The sequence below is a fragment of the Garra rufa genome, chromosome 4 (assembly GCF_049309525.1).
Source record: "Garra rufa chromosome 4, GarRuf1.0, whole genome shotgun sequence".
NCBI classification, from domain to species: Eukaryota; Metazoa; Chordata; class Actinopteri; order Cypriniformes; family Cyprinidae; genus Garra; species Garra rufa.
This window is the reverse complement of record NC_133364.1, coordinates 34,708,703-34,727,752: the sequence shown is the minus strand read 5'-3', so window position 1 is coordinate 34,727,752 and position 19,050 is coordinate 34,708,703. Positions and strand designations below refer to the sequence as shown.

Here is a 19,050-nt window from a genome sequence, read left to right as displayed (position 1 = left end):
GCTTACCTCATTCCCAGAATTTGGAAACTCCCTTTGGAGTCGCCGTACTACATTTTCAAGCTCCGCCTCATCTGCTGCCGCCATTTTGCTCCTGATGGGTACACCAAGCTAGCCTGGCTAACACCAGACCACGTTATGACTTTGTCATGATTCGTGGTCTGGGAACCACATGTTCATTTTCTCGTATTTGAGGCGTGGTTTACGAATGCCCAGAGCCGTTTATTGGGCGCTACGAATGTCTATCAAATGCGCCTGTGCGTAGCTCATAGCCAATTGTTTCAATCATACCAGATGACGTATGTAGAGCGATGGTTTAACGCCAAAAGTTGCTCTTTTTTCAAAATAAACTTGCGTTCTAAACTACTTAGAACACTATCTAAGGGGCCGTTCACATGTCGCGTCTTTTGCGCGCTAAAGTTCGTTATTTCAAATGTAAGGCAGCATGGGGACACCCAGGCTAACACCAAGCAGCTTTGATCTCTTGTACAGAAATGATGAGGAGAACCCCAACATTCTAGACATTCGTCTGACTGTGTGACCTTGCTTCATTAAAAATTCAATTTGGTCACGTGCTATTTGAATGGCTGGTCTACCTCGCCTACCTAAAAAAGGAAACAACAGATTTTGTTTGATTTTATAGAATTTTAACAACAATGCCAACAATAGAGCCTTTAGGCTCTTGTAGTCGCTGTGTTTGTATTAGATATAAAGGTGAACAGGCTATAATGTAGTGTGCAATAAAATATAGATTGTAAATCTTGAAATTTAATTCTATGTAACGTTACTGATGAACCTGCAGTGTGTAACACATTTGGGCTTTTTCTCCGCTCAAGGAAATTATAGATCTCTTCAGACTTTGTTCTATTTTGCTATAATTTACATTTACATACAGTTTTTTCCACAGCTACTTCTCATATTTAAAGACAAACAGTAGGCTACGGCAATTAAATCAATTTCAGATCATTTTAAAAGCCTAAAACTCACCTGAGCGATTTCGAGAGACAGAGAAAGCTCCAGTTTCCTCACCCCGTGAATGCGAGGGACACCATTGTTCGAAGATCATCCAGACTTTTGTTAAGTTCATCCAAAGTCTCCGGAGATAGCAAATGTGCTATACGCCGCGCGTTTATTAAGTACGAAGTTACCGCTCAGTTCCCTGGCGTTGAGCTCTTTCAATATTCTGACATTTTCTTGCTATTTTATCAAGTATAATAGCCGTCATGGTTCCCAAGTCCTCTGTTAGTCTTCACTCTCGTGCCAGTCACGTCATAGAACCCTGTTGTTGTTAGCCGTTAGCACTAACTATTATGTAGAGAGGGAGGGGCAAAGCAGAGGAGCTGAATAAATGAAGTCTTACGTCACACAACAGCAGTTTCGACTAGGAGCAGGCACAATTCAGATATCTTAAAATATAACTGTGACTAGTCAAAAATGTATTAGAGATATCTCATTACTTTTGCATATGTGTGACGCATCAATGTAAGTCATTGCAGATATGTCAAATAGAGTTTTGACTAGTCAAGTCATATTTGTAGATATCTCGAATCCGATTTCTTACTAGTGTAATTATTATTAGATATCTGTAAATATCTTTCTGACCAGTCAAATTACAATTATGACTCGTAGAAATAAAATTGCAACTATCCAAAATATATTTTATGGATAGTCAAACCAAGATATTTTATGTTAAAACGGCTTGCCATAGAAAACTGAATTGTTGATATGAAGAAGTCATATCCTGAGATGGAATAAAAGTCAATCCTTCAATTTGTCTCAGGTTACCTTTCAGCAACACGTGAAGACTAGTTTTCAGTCAACACTCACAGCTGGCTATAAGACACTTTTTGTTCTAATAAGCTAAATAAGTAAATATTCTCAATTCAAAATATTCTCAACTCTAACTTAAAATCATTCACATGTATATTTGTATCAGTAATGCATAAAAGTAAGAAAGGTCAATTAAGATGAAGTTTTATATTAAGTTGTGAGTGTGAGAGACAGAAAAGTTGCAACTACACAGCCACAATTTTGGTGCTTTTGATACAAAAATGTTTTTTTTTTTGGTTGGTCACACCGCAAAGTGTTGCTGTGGCCTCAGAGCTTCTCCCTCGCTGACAAAGAAAGGTCTAATAAATAAATGTCATTACATAAATCTAGAAATAAATAAATGTTAATATGATGCATCAATAAGTACAAAATTAAGTAAATGTTAAATGAAGATAAAAAGAAACAACTGTGGACATAAACGTTGTCATAAACACATTTGGAAAAGATAATAATACATAAATAAGTCTTTAAAATGATAAATATTACAATTTGTAAATGTTTGTAAAATAATAATTTTCCTCATTTCTTTATCAATTTTAATATGTTTTTCACCAAGAATAAAACTCTGAATACCATTGACAGGTTTTATTATTCATATGTGTTTCCCTGTAGATATTTATGCACTTTTTGGATTGTAGACAAAGAAGCGCGTGAACAGGACTTTTATTTTGATCTGGTGATGTGACGTCATGAGGCTGCGTCGCGCTCCTGCATTCTGCATTTGTGTATGCTTTCAACTGAAAAAAGGTTCGTAGTTTTATTGGTTTAAAGTGTTTAATTTCATACAATGCGTTCAGTCTATTTTATATGGTATACAAACGATTTAAACTGTATAATTACTGCGTGTAACACTGTAATATTTGATCTAATAATGAACGTTATTTTGAGAGAGTAAAGCGCATCCACACAGCGTCTGTTTTCTCTCTCTAGTGATTCAGATCAGAAACACGAATTACAAACTCCGAGTCAAATGAGTCAGTTGATTCACAAAATGATCTGCTGCTTAAAACAGTGCAAATACAATGAGAACAAACTCAAACATGAGTAATGACAACTTTTACAAACAACTGCAAATGTTTTCGTGGTTGTAATGACAATCCTAAAATACAATAGCAATTTTTTAATATGCCTCAATTAAATGTAATATAATAATCATTAAATGTTAAACAAAACTGAATAGTAAGTTAAAGTTTTGAGTGTTTGTCTAATGAGGTAATTTAAGTCCAATAACTATCACTCTGACTCCATTACTACTGAACTAGAGCTGATTGAGATTTTTCTTAAACAGGGCAAAGTTCCAAACGGAAAAAACTTCTGGTGAGGCAACTGAGATCCATGTGACATAAAGATGGCGTTTATTAAAGAGGAGAGTGAAGACATAAAGATTGAAGAAACATTCAGAGTCAAACATGAAGATACTGAGGAACAAACAAAGATGGAGTTTATTAAAGAAGAGATTGAAGAAACATTCAGAGTCAAACATGAAGATACTGAGGAACAAACAAAGATGGAGTTTATTAAAGAGGAGAGTGAAGACATGAAGATTGAAGAAACATTCAGAGTCAAACATGAAGATACTGAGGAACAAACAGGTTGGTTTTCATTCTCAAAACTGGACTATCCTATGAACTGTCCTGTACATTTTCTCAAATCAGTTGCCTTTGGCAGGTGTTTTTCTACACTGTCTGCCCTCCTGCAGCTTTCTTTTTTTTATTTCAGCTTCATTTTTTCTTAGAGTTCTCTTAAAGACCATTTGCTATTCTGTTGGTGCTCTGATTTAAAAACAGCATTTAGAGAATTGTGTCTCATCAAATATTTAAATGTTAATATTCACTGCTAGGATTGAGTAATATTTTCATATGAAATGGGTAAATAACGGCTGTGTGCATGTGGTCTTGCTCTGATGTAATGATGACGTATGTGAAATAAAGTCTGGTCGTCGCTTTCACTCGACTAGGGCTGCCGCCTTAATAGTTTACTGAATGTTAGTTTATGAGAAGAGTCAGCTAATATTTTATTAGTTGGTCAGTCACAGAAAATTTCAAAAATTTTGTCCATGTCAAAAAGGTTAAACAGATTGTTAACATCTAGGACTAATTCCAGTATATCTGGCAAGAAATAAAAACATTTTCTTATCATTCATCAAACCCACATCTGGCTTATCATTTAAAAGTGAAGCATGTAAATAAGCAGCTGACTGCTTCATCTGGAGACTCAAGCTGGACTGAAACACACACCAGTTTATCAGCCGCCTCAGTATTTAAGATGCTTTTTCTAACATTGTTATATTAATCTTCCCCTGGCTGGTCAAATGCTGGGGTTGTGTGATGTTTGCTTCAGAGAGGTGTGTTAGGGGTGGGTTTTACAGTAGCGCTGGTCTGACAGTGGAAATGCTGCTTGATTATGAGTTGCAAAGCCACTGACCCGGTCCAGCTCGTTGTTAGCCCTAGTACACACTAGCCACGTTTCCACTGTCGGGCCAAAAGCGGGCGTGCTAGTGCGTGCCCGGGCCAGTCGCGTTTCCACTGTCACTTCCAGGGCCTGATCGTGCCTCGTCGGTGCTTCCTCAGGGCCAATGGCCCGGGTTTTTCGGCCCTACCTTGGGCCAAAGTGGGCCAGCTGGGGCTTGAGGCGTGGTCAAAGAGAAAGGCGGAGTTTATGCAAAGGTCTTGTAAGCGTGCAGTCAGGTAAAAGTGTGTCTGCGGTAAGATGCGCATTTCGCTGAATTACGTCGTGCTAAGAACTCAAAAACTTAAAATGGAGAATCGTCAGTACTGGTCTGTGGAAGATACCAGGGCTCTTCTAAGCATTTGGGCCGAGGACAATGTGCAACGCCAGTTTGACGGCGTCTGCAGAAGTATACTCATCATGTCTAATGAGTATACTCTTATTTAAATTTGGACAAATGCAAATAAGATCCTATAAAAATGAGATCTGATTTACATCGTCCAACCCCCCCACCCCCCCAAAAAAACTCACCAACACACTTTGATAACATACACTGTACCTGTATCTGTACCTAAATAAAGGCACAAAAGATTATACTAGAAGTACAACTGTGTAGTTATTTTTTGCAGTAGTGTGTAGACAGTATGCAACATTTTGTTTGATGTGATACCAAGTTAGACGAAAGATTTGTGTGTAGGTCAGTAAAACAAAGCTTCTTTTCAAGTGATTTATTAATGTAATATATTACAAATATTGCTGCTGCATAAACAACTGTTGCAGAGCACTTCTTGCATCAGAACAGACATCACCAACATTACAAGGTGAACATTCAGCATCTTCATTATCTGCGTTTCTGCATTCGCCATCTCCGTCTTCCACGTCGCTGTATTGTTAATTTTCGCCTTGCAGCTAACATAAGCTTTCGGCGTAAACGCTGCTGAGCCTCCATCTTCGCATCTTGGTTTCGCTGCCTCATCTTCCACTAAGAAAACACCAAAAGGAGCAAACAAACAGCCGCTTCGGCTGTCTCCATTTTGTTTGTTCGATGCTCACACTACGGTGGCCTACCTGACTTACTTTCAATCTTCCTGCTGAAAGGGGAGGGGTTTTGTGACGTTTGATCCAAAGAGTTGTGTAAAGGGCGGGCTTTAGGTTTGCACAGCAAGGCTACTGGCTCGATAGTGGAAACGCAGCTTACTTTGCGACTCGAGGCCATTGGCCCCGTCCGGCACGCTCTTAGCACTGGCTCGCACTGTCCCGACAGTGGAAAAGCGGCTACTGACCCTGCTGAAAAAAAAACAGCTAATACCAGCCTAGGCTGGTTGGCTGGTTTTAGCTGGTCATAGCTGGAAGGCAGGCTGGTTTTAGAGGGGTTTTGGACACTTTTCCAGCCTGACCAGGCTGGTCTTAGCTGGTCAGGCTGGGAAACCACCAGCTAAAACCAGCCTGACCAGCTTAAACCAGCTACTTCCAGCTTAAACCAGCTATGACCAGCCAACCAGCCTAGGCTGGTATTAGCTGTTTTTTTTAGCAGGGGATGCTGCCTTCATGTGCTACCACAATGATTGTAAATAGGAATGTGGTAGTTAAATATTGAAAGCAATGTGAAGTTGACCACTTGAATTTGTGAAGCTCATAACCTGAAGTGGGACTTCTAAAGTTTGTGATGGCAAGTGAAGGCACCATGAGACCAGCGATGATTTGAATCAAGTTTGTTAAAAGAGACGTGCAAAATGAGCACACCAGAGGGGTCTGCAAGGACTGGAATAGTGTTGTCAAAAATATCGATATTTTGATAAATATCGATGCTGAAATATCCGAACAATACCAATACTCATTTCCCGAAGTATCGATACTAGCCGAGCTGTCACTTTCACTTCTACACAAAGGCGAGTTTACAAACACCACACGTGACCGCAGTGCCTGTCTCGTCTCATTCAAGTGAAGCGAATAAAAAGGAGAGCGCGGCACCCCGCGACTGGCTTTGTTTGATAAAGAGCACAGCAGGAGTGCTATCTGGAAATATTTCGGATATGAAACAAACGAACATGGAAAGTCGAAGTACACAAGCAAGCCAATATGTAAGAGTTGCTACAGAGCAGTGGTAACAAAAGGTGCTAACACCACTAATTTCGCAAAGCACCTGAAAGACAGACACTCGTATCTATATAAAGAAGAACTGTGCTCATTTTAACATTACTGAATCATTAAATAAGATTGCCTATTATTGTTGCTGATATGAGTGTTGTCCCGTTTTTTTTTTTTTTTTTTTTTTACCGTAGTTCGTTAATATAAACAGATTGAGGAATCTTAGACAAGTAAATACTTTAACTGCGGTCAAATGTAAATTAACTGCGCTTATTTAACTTTATAAAAAAAAAAAAAAAAAAAAAAAAACATTACCTAAATTCTGTGATTTGTCTTAATGTCTATCCAGTGAGCAACTGAGCATTGTTTTCGTGTGTGATGCACGCATGTTTGCTTGCATGGATCGTTGATTATGAATCCGGCATTTAAATCTGTTCATCAAATAATGTTAATGTATTAACCAGCATTTATGAACGAGCAATGCATTTGTTACAGAATATTTTAATCTTTGATAACGGTAGGTAATAAAAATACAACGGATCATGTTAGCTCTGGTCCAATAAAAAATATTAACAGATATAACTTTGGATTTTAATTGGTTAATGTATTAGTAAATTAAAGATTAACTTAATTTTTAACTACGATTAATAAATGTTTTAAACGTATTTTTCATTGTTTATTCATGTTAACTAACAAATATCTTTTACCATTAACTTTAGTTATAAGATTAGTTAGTTTAGTTAATTGTGTGGTCTAAAAAGAAAAAGAAAAAGTTTACGACCTACACTACCAGTTGTATTTGAACAGCAAATAAAGTTTGAAGCTCAAACTCAAATGAAGCTAAGAAGCTGAACAGGGCTGTAGCAGTGTACATATGCATATACATCATTGTCATGTTCTAGACTATATTTATCTTTAAATTAAAAAAGAAATTTTTTATTAATATTGTAGCAGTTTTTTTCTCTGTGGTATCGAAAATAGTATCGAATATCGATATTTTTCAAGGTATCGTATCAAAGTTAGAAATTCCAGTATCATGACAACTCTAGACTGGAATAGACAATCATTGACCTATACTTCACATCGTCACAGACTGTGCACAAGGAAACCCACCATGCTATAAATAACAGAAACCAAATATGTGATCTTGTTTGATTGGAGCACTAGCCTGGAAAAAATCCAGACCCTAATCTATTAAGATTAAAGGTCTGGCATCGAGCAATGAAAAATGCCTAACTCGAAGGGCAGCACCAAGCATGCATTTGAAACTCTCACTGCATGCAATTGGATAATGCCACGACCAATCAATTTTCACTAAGCCCCATACGCTTAGCTACCAGCGGAGCTAACTGATAGATTAAACTCTTGCCGTATCCAGTCGGCAAAACATCCTTCTTGCAAAGGAACGATTCTAGCGCGGTTTCCTGTTCCTCTTCTATATGAAAAGCCAAGTCTAACTCGTTCATTGTAGCGGCCAAAGCCGTTTCAAACAATTGTTGTTCATCTGTAGCCATCTTTTAATGTTTACTAAATGAGTCCGGACGTCTCAGCGCTGTCGTCATCAGCTTAGCTCGCCTCTGGCCCGCCTACATCAGATACACCAATTTGATTGGTTCCCACAACTGCTTACGTAATGCAGTAACCTGCATCATTGCTCGATGCCAGAGTGTCTTGCAGAGACAATTCAAATTGTGCTCTCGCCAGACCTCTGGATTTCCAGGGTAACTTCATGGCACTCTGTAAGGCTGATGTTGTTAAAGCTACTATTGTCTCTGCCTGATAACACTGATGCTGCCTTCATGTGCTACCAAAATGATTGTAAATAGGAATGTGGTAGTTCAAAATTGCATATGAAAGCAATGTGAAGTTGACCACTTGAAGTTAACCAGAAGTGGGACTTGTAAAGTTTGTAATTGCATGTGAAGGCACCATGAGACCAGCAATGATTTGAATCAGGTTTGTTAAGTAAGATAGACATGCAAAATAAGCGGACCAGAGGGGTCTGCAAAGACTGGAAAAGAGAATCGCTGACCTATACTTCACAGCGTCGCAGATCGTGCACAAGGAAACCCACCACGCTATAAATAACAATGTGATCATGTTTAATTGGGGCACCCTTGCTGGTTTATGCTGGTCCTTTGCTGGTTTAAGCTGGTCCTTTGCTGGTTTAAGCTGGTCCTTTGCTGGTTTAAGCTGGTCCTTCGCTGGTTTATGCGGGTCCTTTGCTGGTTAATGCTGGTTTATGCTGGTCCTTTGCTGGTTTAAGCTGGTCCTTTGCTGGTTTAAGCTGGTCCTTTGCTGGTTTAAGCTGGTCCTTCGCTGGTTTATGCGGGTCCTTTGCTGGTTAATGCTGGTTTATGCTGGTCCTTTGCTGGTTTATGCGGGTCCTTTGCTGGTTAATGCTGGTTTATGCTGGTCCATGCTGGTCCTTTGCTGGTTTATGCGGGTCCTTTGCTGGTTAATGCTGGTTTATGCTGGTCCTTTGCTGGTTAATGCTGGTTTATGCTGGTCCTTTGCTGGTTAATGCTGGTTTATGCTGGTCCTTTGCTGGTTAATGCTGGTCCTTTGCTGGTCCTTTGCTGGTTTATGTTGGCCCTTGACCAGCAACATGACCAGCATAAACCAGCAAAGGACCAGCATAAACCAGAAAAGGACCAGCATAAACCAGCAAAGGACCAGCATAAACCAGCAAAGGACCAGCATAAACCAGCAAAGGACCAGCATAAACCAGAAAAGGACCAGCATAAACCAGCAAAGGACCAGCATAAACCAGCATTAACCAGCAAAGGACCCGCATAAACCAGCAAAGGACCAGCATTAACCAGCTAAAACCAGCATCCCATCACCAAAACATACCTAACCAGCATATGCTGTTTTTTTTCAGCAGGGATGGCAAACACTGTGGCCAGTAACTGTTTATTCTCGGTGTAGTCGGTCCTCCAGACCAAGATGATGCTGACAGCTGTCAGTGTGACTAGAAAGTGCTGCATTAAACTGCTGTTAACTTGTCTTTGTTTCTTTCACCTCAGACCTGCTGGCACTGAAAGAGGAGCATCAAGAACTGAATGAAATGAAAGAGGAAGATCATGATTTCAAAATTGAGGAAGAAACAATTAGTTGTTTACATCCTGAAAAGATGTCCTCGCCAAGGGAAGCTCAAAAAGCACAAAGTACAAGCCTTAATTCCCACACCGGAGACAGACCTTACACCTGCCAACAGTGTGGACAAGTGCTCAAACGAAAGAAAAGTTTTGAAGTCCACATGAAAATTCACGCTGGAAAGAATCCTTTCACATGTCCTCAATGCGGAAAGTGTTTTACACTAAAACAGCATCTTGAATCCCACATGAAAAGTCACACTGGCGAGAGACCTTTCCCCTGCCAACGTTGTGGGAAGTGTTTCAAGCATAAAGCAAACCTAAAGACCCACATGAATGTTCACACTGAAGAGAAGCCGTTCACCTGCCCTCAGTGCGGGAAGAGTTACAAACTTAAGCTAAGCCTTAATAATCACATGAAGGTTCACTTGGGAGAAAACACTTTTAAATGTCGTCAGTGTGAAAGGAGTTTCACAGACATGAATCGCCTTGAGGATCATCTAATAATGCACCTCAGCGGAGAGTCTTTCATGTGCAATCAATGTCGAAAAAGTTTCTCAAGCAAAAAGTGCCTCAAGGCTCACATGATAACTCACACGGGAGAGAAGCCTTTCTCCTGCAAAGAGTGTAGAAAGAGTTTCACATCTAAAGCCAACCTTAAAACTCACATGAGAATTCACACGGGAGAGAAACCTTACACGTGTCTTCAGTGTGAGAAGAGTTTCGCACATCAATGCGGCCTGAAACAGCATTTGAAAACTCATTCTGGGAAGAAATAGCCATTTTCCTGGGAAAGAAAGGAAATGTCTATAATCAACTGTGCTTTCGTTCTAAAAGACAATTCAGTTCCGGTCAAAATAATACAAATTTTTCTCCCATTACACATTAAATGACATGCACATGTAAGACCCTGTAAGTGTTCATTGTTATTTGTTACTGTAAGGCTTTTTATTTTCATTTGTGCATTTGTACTCTTGTAACCACCCCTGATGATCTTCTTTGCTATAGTTCCATATAATGAGTGGCTCAATTAGATGCTCCGCAAGGGAAAAGGATTCATTAAAGATGTGCATGTCTTTCTTTTTTCCGTCGTAAAGAAATTGTTTCTTGACAAAGAGGAGTACAGTGGACTTCATTGGTGCCTGTGAGTTTGAACTTTGAAAATGGATTCAGTCCCATTGTCTCCCCATGTTAAAATGTCCAACGTTATAGCAGAAAAAAACCTGGTTCAAAAAGTGGTTTTAGATTATATAGCTAAATTCGCCCTTTATGTCAACTGCGAGGGGAGTGAATTTTTTTAATAACTCATCCGTTTAAGTTTTATTAGGCCGTAAAGTTCTGCATAATTAAGGGCGTGGTCACTTGAGTGACAGGGGGATTGCTGCCGCTGTGGACACTAAGTGGGCGTGGTTTCAGCACCCAGCTCCACCCACGTCCCGCCTCTTTGCCCATTTTCGATTATCCTGGAGTGACACACGATGACGCGATTCCAAGATGGCGACGGTGATTCCCGTCCTATATAGGCTTCAAAATCGCTCTTCAGAAACCTACGGATGACGTCACGGACACTACGTCTACGTCTATATTTTTTTACAGTCTATGGTTTCAATACTGTTTCAAAGAGTTGTAAACAATCCCAGTGGAGGAAGAAGGGTGTTATCTAGTAAAACAACTGGTCATTTTCTAAAAAAGATTTGCAATTTGTGTACTTTTTAAAATCATGTTTGATCGTTGCATGTTCATTTTGTAAACATTAGGTCAATACTTATGCAACGATGTAGGATGATTTTGAAGTTGGAGGAGAAAATGAGACAGATGTTTTTCGACATACCCCAGGATACATAGAGTTAGATAAGACGAGCATTTGAGGTTAAAAAGTATATCAACTGTACATATAGTTGATAAAATAACCAATAGTTTCACTAGTTAAGACCCTTCTTCAGTACCGCCGCTCCCTATACGCAGAGTACGCAGTCTGCATAGGGCACCAACTCCCAGGGGGGCCCCATCCCAGCTGCTCAAAAAAAAAATCGTTTTTATATATTATAATAATAAATTAATATTAATAATATACATATACAAATAAACAAAAATATAAAAATATAAACGTATATTGCATTTTACGGTGAGCGCAGAGTAGGCTAGTAAGCACACGTGATGAAGTGCAGCATCTGCGCCGCGACGGCCGCGACGCGCCCTCACCTCTGTTTACGGCTGCCTATTTGGCCAAAAATGATGATAATAATTAATGAACAATATGCCTGGTCCTGGAAAGAGACATCAACAGTCCGGCGCCGAGAAACGAAAGAAAAAAAAAAGCCCAAGATTAAGCCCGTGCATCACTTTCAGGTGCGTTCATAATCCTGTGAAACTTTTTTTTTTTTTTTTAATGTGTTTTAATGTCGGTAATAATTTCACGACTAAAGCATCTTTCTTAATATGAATACAAGCAGATCTAAGTAAAAACAGTGACTTAAAATGCATTATATTAAAACGCAGAGGCAATTATGATTATTGATTAATAATGACCATATGGTGTCATTAAATAACAATGTTAAAATACATAATCTAATACAAAATTAACAGTTTACATTACAATTTTAATAGAAATGCCTGAAAAGGGCACCAAATGCAGTTGTTACACTTACATGATGATCAAATTCCTTGTTTAATATTGACCAAACGTTTAAAATATCCACAAAATCTTTCTTATTTCCTCAACAAAAATATGTGGACATCATAACCCTTGTCTGCTTTATTGTCAAAGTCTGCTTTATTGTAAATTTTGAACTTTGGAAAGCTCCAGCAGATGACAGTGTTGATTTTATTTCAGTTTATTATTGTTTATTTTATTCAGATTTCACATTTTAAAATTTTTTATTTAAAGTGTAATTTTAGCTGTTGTTTTTTTTTTCTGTAGAGATACAATTGTAATTTATAAATGATACAATTTATTTGTGTAATTACTTTTATTTGAATAAAGTTATATTTTGGCCCCTATAGTAGGTGTTTTTATATTATTTTATTTTATTTTTACTTCTGTAATATTTGGGGGAGGGGGCACAAAAGTAAAATTTTGCTTGGGGCACCCATTTGGCCAGCAGCGGCCCTGCCCTTCTTTCTTGGCTGGGATTGTTTACAGCCCTTTGAAGCTGCATTTAAACTGCATTTTGGAAATTCGAACTTGCGGGCATCACTAAAAGTAGATAATTCCTGGAATGTGTTCCTTAAAAAAGATAATTTCTTATTACTGTAGAAAAAAAGACATGTAAGGCAGTGAGTAAATTAAATATACTTTTTTTTGTCCTTCAAGTTCCAGGAATGCAAACTTTTGAACATCAGTGAGTGTTTGAACCTTCTGTAATCGTTGCATATGGGTCCCTCAGTTGTCCTCAGTGTGAAAAGATGGACCTCAAAATCATACAGTCGTTGTTGAAAAGGGTTCAACTACAAGAAAATGTTGAAAAACCGACCTAAAAGATTTTTCTTAAGTACAGTGGATCAGTGGATCATTCAGGTAACAACACAGGATTAAGAATCAAGGGGATGTAAACTTTTGAATGGGGTCATTTTTTTATAAATAAACTGTTATTTTCTCCTGAGGATTATATGTAAACCTATTTTATGTAAAATATCGAATTCAGGTCACTAAATGGAGAAATAACATGCATTTTGTATGTTCCTCTTATTTTGGCAAAATAACTTTTTGCTGTTTCTGCAAGTTGTATGTAAACTTTTTAGATAAAAACACCTCAAGTGGAGGTGAAATTGAATGACTGCAGGATATAAAGGTCATAGAAAGTAGCCTTTTCAAAATAGGACACTTTATTAATAATTTTTACTATACATTTCTCTAGCTCTGGTTGATTTTAAATTGTATTTTTGTCTGCATTGCCTATGAAATTACAGACACTATTATCGCAAAGTCGTCCTGCCTATCATCCACCGTGTTTATTCTCAAGTGTTTTCTAAACAAGATGAAATTACATGCATATGTAAACAATAAACATTATACATGATTGAAACAAGTTCAAATATCAAAGTGTGTATAAACATTCACCATTTTAATTGCTTTTTGTTTAATAGAAAACCGTACAGTGTTAATATAATGCTCCATTTCCTTCCTAAAAGAAAGTGTTATTTATTATTATTATTATTTTATTTTATTCTCTTATACTTCTGATTGATTTTGCTGCCGCCATTTTGCATTCTGACGAACCCTGACCTCTTGACGTGATGACGTAGACGCAAATAATCATTTTTTACGAGTCAGAATTTTTATTTTGTTTGGTTTATAGAAAGGTAACCAGATTAATTCATCACCTGTGATACAAGTGCAGACTCACAAATAAAGTTTGTGAGGACTCTCCCAACTGCTGAGTCCCAGCTGAGGATGTTCACAAACCTATAATAAAAGCGTAACAACAGATTAAAATCAATTAGTAGATTGCTTTAATAAATAATGATTTACTATAAGTAGAACACACTTGATGCGAAAAGCAGCTTATTCTTGTTTCCCTTTTAAAAGAAACAAAAAAGTTCCTGGCTTTTTTTGATATTTGTCGTTGCCCATTTCAGTTTTCTCCTCAGGATTTTCAATAGCCATGACAGCCTCAAATACACTAGAAAAGTCTTATAAATGGTAAATGTTGACGTGGCCAATGCTGTGTTAGCTTCTGGAGGATGTAGTCGTCCACTGTCTGCTTCTCATCTAGTGTGTCTTCTGCAATTTTTAATCCACACATGTGGCTATAAACTTTTTTATTTACACATTTACAGTGTGTTTGTTTTGGTGTAAAAGGCATGGCACATGTACTTGAAAAATTTGTACTCAAAAAAGGTTGAGCCACAAAAATAAATAACTAAATTGACACACAGAGACACATGCACACCACCTTGTGTTTACCTTTCAAGTTTGATACAGCGCTCTGACGTGCTGCAAAGAGTTTTTTTTATATAAGCTGTGCTACATTTAACACTGCAGTTGTAATGTACAAGTCCAATTGGAAACAAACTTGTTTCTCCACCTTCTCAGCATCGTTAAAATGGGAAAAAGAAAATTTAAATTTGAGAGATTATATGTGTGTTTTACCAAGTGCGTACCATTTGTCTTTGCTGAGTGAGCTCGACATTTTCGCGCACATTGCATGTTTATCCTAACGTTAGTCAATCAGGCCTCACCTGGTGCGTATGAGTCTGTATTCGTTACTAAGTAAAGTAAGCGTGTTTTTTAAATTTTATCAACCATGCATACAATTTGTATTTGTATTTAATGTTACTGTTTGTATTTAATATTACTGTCTGTATTTAATGTTACTTGTATGCACCATGGGTCTGAGAGTAACGCAATTTCAATTCTCTGTATGTCCTGTACATGTGGCAGAATTGACAATAAAGTTGACTTTGACTTTCATACAAAGTAATATAATATAAGTGAGCCATCTAGAGTTATAAAACCTGACAACCGTGAGATATTGTACTGGTATCACCACAGGAACGCCGTATCGCTCCGCTTGTTCTCACTGGGTCTCGAGAGTCATGGCGGATGTCCAAATACCGTATCATTTTATAAATATTACTTTTTTTGTGTCATGGAATGTAGTTTTAAGAGGTTTTCAGGCGAGAATGTACTTGTTTATAGTTCAAATGTGCAGTTTGTTAATAAAGATAATGTCTATTTTAAATTTGCTTTGTCATTTTCGAAGTGTAAGATCCGATGGGCAGCGAGCGTTCTGCACTCATCAATCCGCTCGAGAGCGCTCTCTCCACGGCCAGATCTTCTGGAATTTATAGCTGGCTCTGATGTCTCCGTAGTGGTTACACATGTGATATATTTCGTTATGGGTGAATCTAACAGTAGTCTTTGGTCTCATTAATCCATTATTTGTTCGAGAGAAGACTAGCCTGGCTAACGCCAAACCACGTCATGATTGGTGGTCTGGGAACCACATGTTAATTTTCTCTTATTTGAGGCGTGGTTTACGAATGCCCAGAGCCGTTTATTGGGCGCTACGAATGTCTATCAAATGCGCCAGTGCGTAGCTCATAGCCAATCGTTTCAATCATACCGGATGACGTATGTGGAGCGATGTTTTAACACCAAAAGTTGCTCTTTTTTCAAAATAAACTTGTGTTCTTAACTACTTAGAACACTAAGGGGCCGTTCACATGTCACGTCTTTTGCACGCTCAAGTACGTTTTTTCAAATGTAGACGCGCATAATGGTCGTGACGCGCTCGTTTTTTCCAGGCACAAGCTACAGAGAGGTGTGGAAAGAAGGAGAAAGCGGCACGGCTAGCCTTTTCCACATGTTTTTAGGCGCGACATGTGAACGGCCCCCAAGGTTGCATCGAATGATAACTTCACGTCGGCTGCCATACTGGATCCATTTTTATAAACAAACTGCTTTGGTGAGTCGCATAGAAGGCGTCATCGTCTTGCTGCTCCCTCCCCGTTCTGTGAAAATTTGGTCCATAGTTTCCAGGTTGCCTAGCAGCGTGAATAAAATTCAGGCAGCATGTGGCAACCCAGGCTAAGAGAAGACGATAGTTTTGGCAAACTCGCATGTTTATGTAAATTCAATGCTGTCAATCAGAAGGCTAGCTGCTTTTACTCTCGACTGAATTGCTTAGCAACTTTTTCATGGCTGTTTTTGTTGTTTATTTAGTATTATTATTCAATGAATAAAAATGTATAAAAACAATATTTTAAATAATGTATTTAATAATAGCGTTTCATATTGAGAAACGTGTGTACATTCGTGATTCGGGGTTTTAGTTACATTATTCAGCCTTTAGATGGCGATAAGAGACTGTTTTATGAGTGAGCAGTAAAACATGATTTTGGGACTTTTAAATTGAAGGATATCAGCGGAAGTTGTAGTTTCAACAACAGTTTGACACAGTGAATAAATGCACTAAACAACAAAATCACCCTTAACAGATGAACGGATTTAAACGATTTCTTCAGTAAACATCCAAAATATTAGTAATGGAGCTTATGCTCAGCTGATCAGCCTTCAAACTTTAAATTATATGGAGCCCCTTACGTCACCTGTAGAAGAAAAAATAATTAATCCGTGGGGATTAATTCTATCATTATATGGCTGAGACCGTTTGGTCGCCGCGATTGGAGCTGCAGATCCACCGGTCATTGTGGTTTGGCATATTAAAGAGACAGTTCACTCAAAATTTAAAATTCTGTCATTAATTACTCTCATGTCATTCCACACCTGTAAGACCTTTGTTGATCCTCAGAATGAAAATAAAACAATTTTTTTTGACGAAATCCCAGGGCTTTGTGTCCCCCCATTGGCAGCAGAGCAACTTCCATGTTCAAGGTCCAGAATGGTAAGAAAAACACTAATGATGTAATCCATGTGACTCCAGTGGTTTAACCTCAGTTTGTGAATCAACCTAATTGCTTTGTTTGAGCAAAAGACATACTTTACCAATTTATATCCAAAAATATGTTGATCTACACACTCACAAGAGAACCAGGATGGATGTGTGTTCACGCAAGAGTTGACATTGTAGCGTGAACAAGCTTTGGGAAATATTTTATTGTAAATAAAAAAAATAAATTATTTAGATTTTTTTGGCATGCAAACAAAGCACTCATGTTGCTTTAAAAATTGAGGTTAAACCACAGGAGCCACATGGATTATTTTAATAATTTCTTTATACCGTTCTTTGCCTTGAATGTCTAAGCTGTGTTGCTGACATTGGAGGGTAATAATAAAAATAATAATAATATAGTACAGGCCAAAAGTTTGGACACATTTAAATGAATGAGAAAGTGTGTTCAAACCTTTGGTCTGTACTATATATTTTTCTATTTATTAAAGTTTTTACTCTACATTTGTGCAGTTTTCGGTGGGTTGGTGATATTTTTTAAATATCTATAAATTAATAAATTTATATTTTTAACTGCTTTTTTATATAAAATTCACTTTATAAAAGACCCACATTTCTAACTTTAATTCATGGGGATAACATGGATAATTTCACATGGTTTAGTGTAAGATTTTTGCCCATCTTTTGGAAAATCCAGTTTTAAAAGTAAAAAAAAATTACCAGTAGGTGGCCGCAGAGCTCCACTATTTGCTATTTGCTCTTTGACCACCTGAAAGATATTTTTTTCACAAGTTTTTTCAGTTGAATTCATATCTACTGTGACTGTGACTGGTCATCAACCATCTTCCCTGCCGCTGCTACCATCGTGTTTGCTTCTATTCATTATTGTGGCAATTTATAGTGCTTTTAAACTGTGGTCACAGCTTCAGCAGTCCTTGCTGTTTTGTGATTTGTTTACTGTCTTAGCTGACTTGAATCATCACATATTTGCAGTTTTTAACTGATGAAGACTACAAACTTGGTCCTGAAAGGCAGGTGTCCTGGAGAGTTTAGCTACAACTCACCTTCCTTGAAGTTTCTGTTGTGCCCATTAAGACCTTAGTTAACTGTTACAGATGTGTTTAGTTAAGGATAGAGCTAAACTCTGCAGGACAGTGACCCTCAGAGCAGGATTGAACACCCCTGCTTTAAACCATCACTTTTTTTTAATTAAGAAAAGTTAATAAGTTTCTGAATCAAAGTATTTGTGTATATTGAAGTTTATCAATGTGTGTATATATAATAACCAACTGTTAGTAATTTTTACTTTACCTATTTTCTGATTTTAAAGGCCTCCTAATACAAAGACTACGATGGTGCACTGCAGGACACCTTTCTCCTTTTAAATTATTAAGAAAAAAAGGACTGTAATGGACATATTTTTTTCTAAGCTTGTCTCAGTGGTTGTTTTTAGCAGTTTTTTGCTACTTTTGTGCCCTTGTTGTATACATACATATACTGACATTCACACATAAGCATGCACAGGCAGATAGTGTACTGTTTTTAATATTAAAAACCTGTTTATTTAAAAAAAAAATGTTTTAAATGTTGAAGTATTTTTTTATTCATATTTAAAATAAAGTTTACATTATCATAACTAAAAATGTATGTTAAACATTTTTTTTACTTAATTTAATAAGTTGAAACTGAAAATATTGTAAAGTCAAATGAACTTGTTTAAAGCAATTCAACACTAGGCAAGATTTAAAGTCGTGAGTTGAAATGACTTATGTTTGTAAGTAATTTCAACTTACAAGCACAAGGCAGCCACAAAACTTACGTTCTTAAGTTGAAATGGGTGAAACTTGTTTACAGTGTACTGTTTATTACAAGAGTATTTTTATTGATTTGTTATCATTTAAATACATTTAAGTTCATATTTTGGTTGTTATTATTATTATTATTAATTAAAATCATTTACATTAATAAAAAAGTGTTGATAGAAATATGTCAGCTGAAGTAATGTTTGCATTATATCTTCATATCAATTCAATATACAAATAAGTAAATTAAAACAGTAATTAAAAAAATTGTCTATAAATATACTGTGACTAAAACATGACAGAAAATAATTTGAAATAATAATTTGAGATGTATTGACATGACTGATGAGACACGAAAATAAACGCAGTGATCTTACTGTCTATATGAGGATTTATGACATATAGATGACATTTATGACATTTATGATTAAT

At 37.3% G+C, this 19,050-nt stretch overlaps 1 protein-coding gene across 1 annotated transcript; it reads left to right on the top strand.

Annotated features, from left to right (window-relative positions):
* Window positions 1-3,120: 3,120 nt before the first annotated feature.
* LOC141333917 (uncharacterized) lies at window positions 3,121-15,055 on the top strand. Its single transcript, XM_073839072.1, has 2 exons — window positions 3,121-3,419; window positions 9,393-15,055. Exons 1-2 carry the CDS (start codon window positions 3,176-3,178, stop codon window positions 10,238-10,240), a joined length of 1,092 nt encoding a protein of 363 aa, XP_073695173.1. The 5' UTR covers window positions 3,121-3,175; the 3' UTR covers window positions 10,241-15,055.
* Window positions 15,056-19,050: the final 3,995 nt, after the last annotated feature.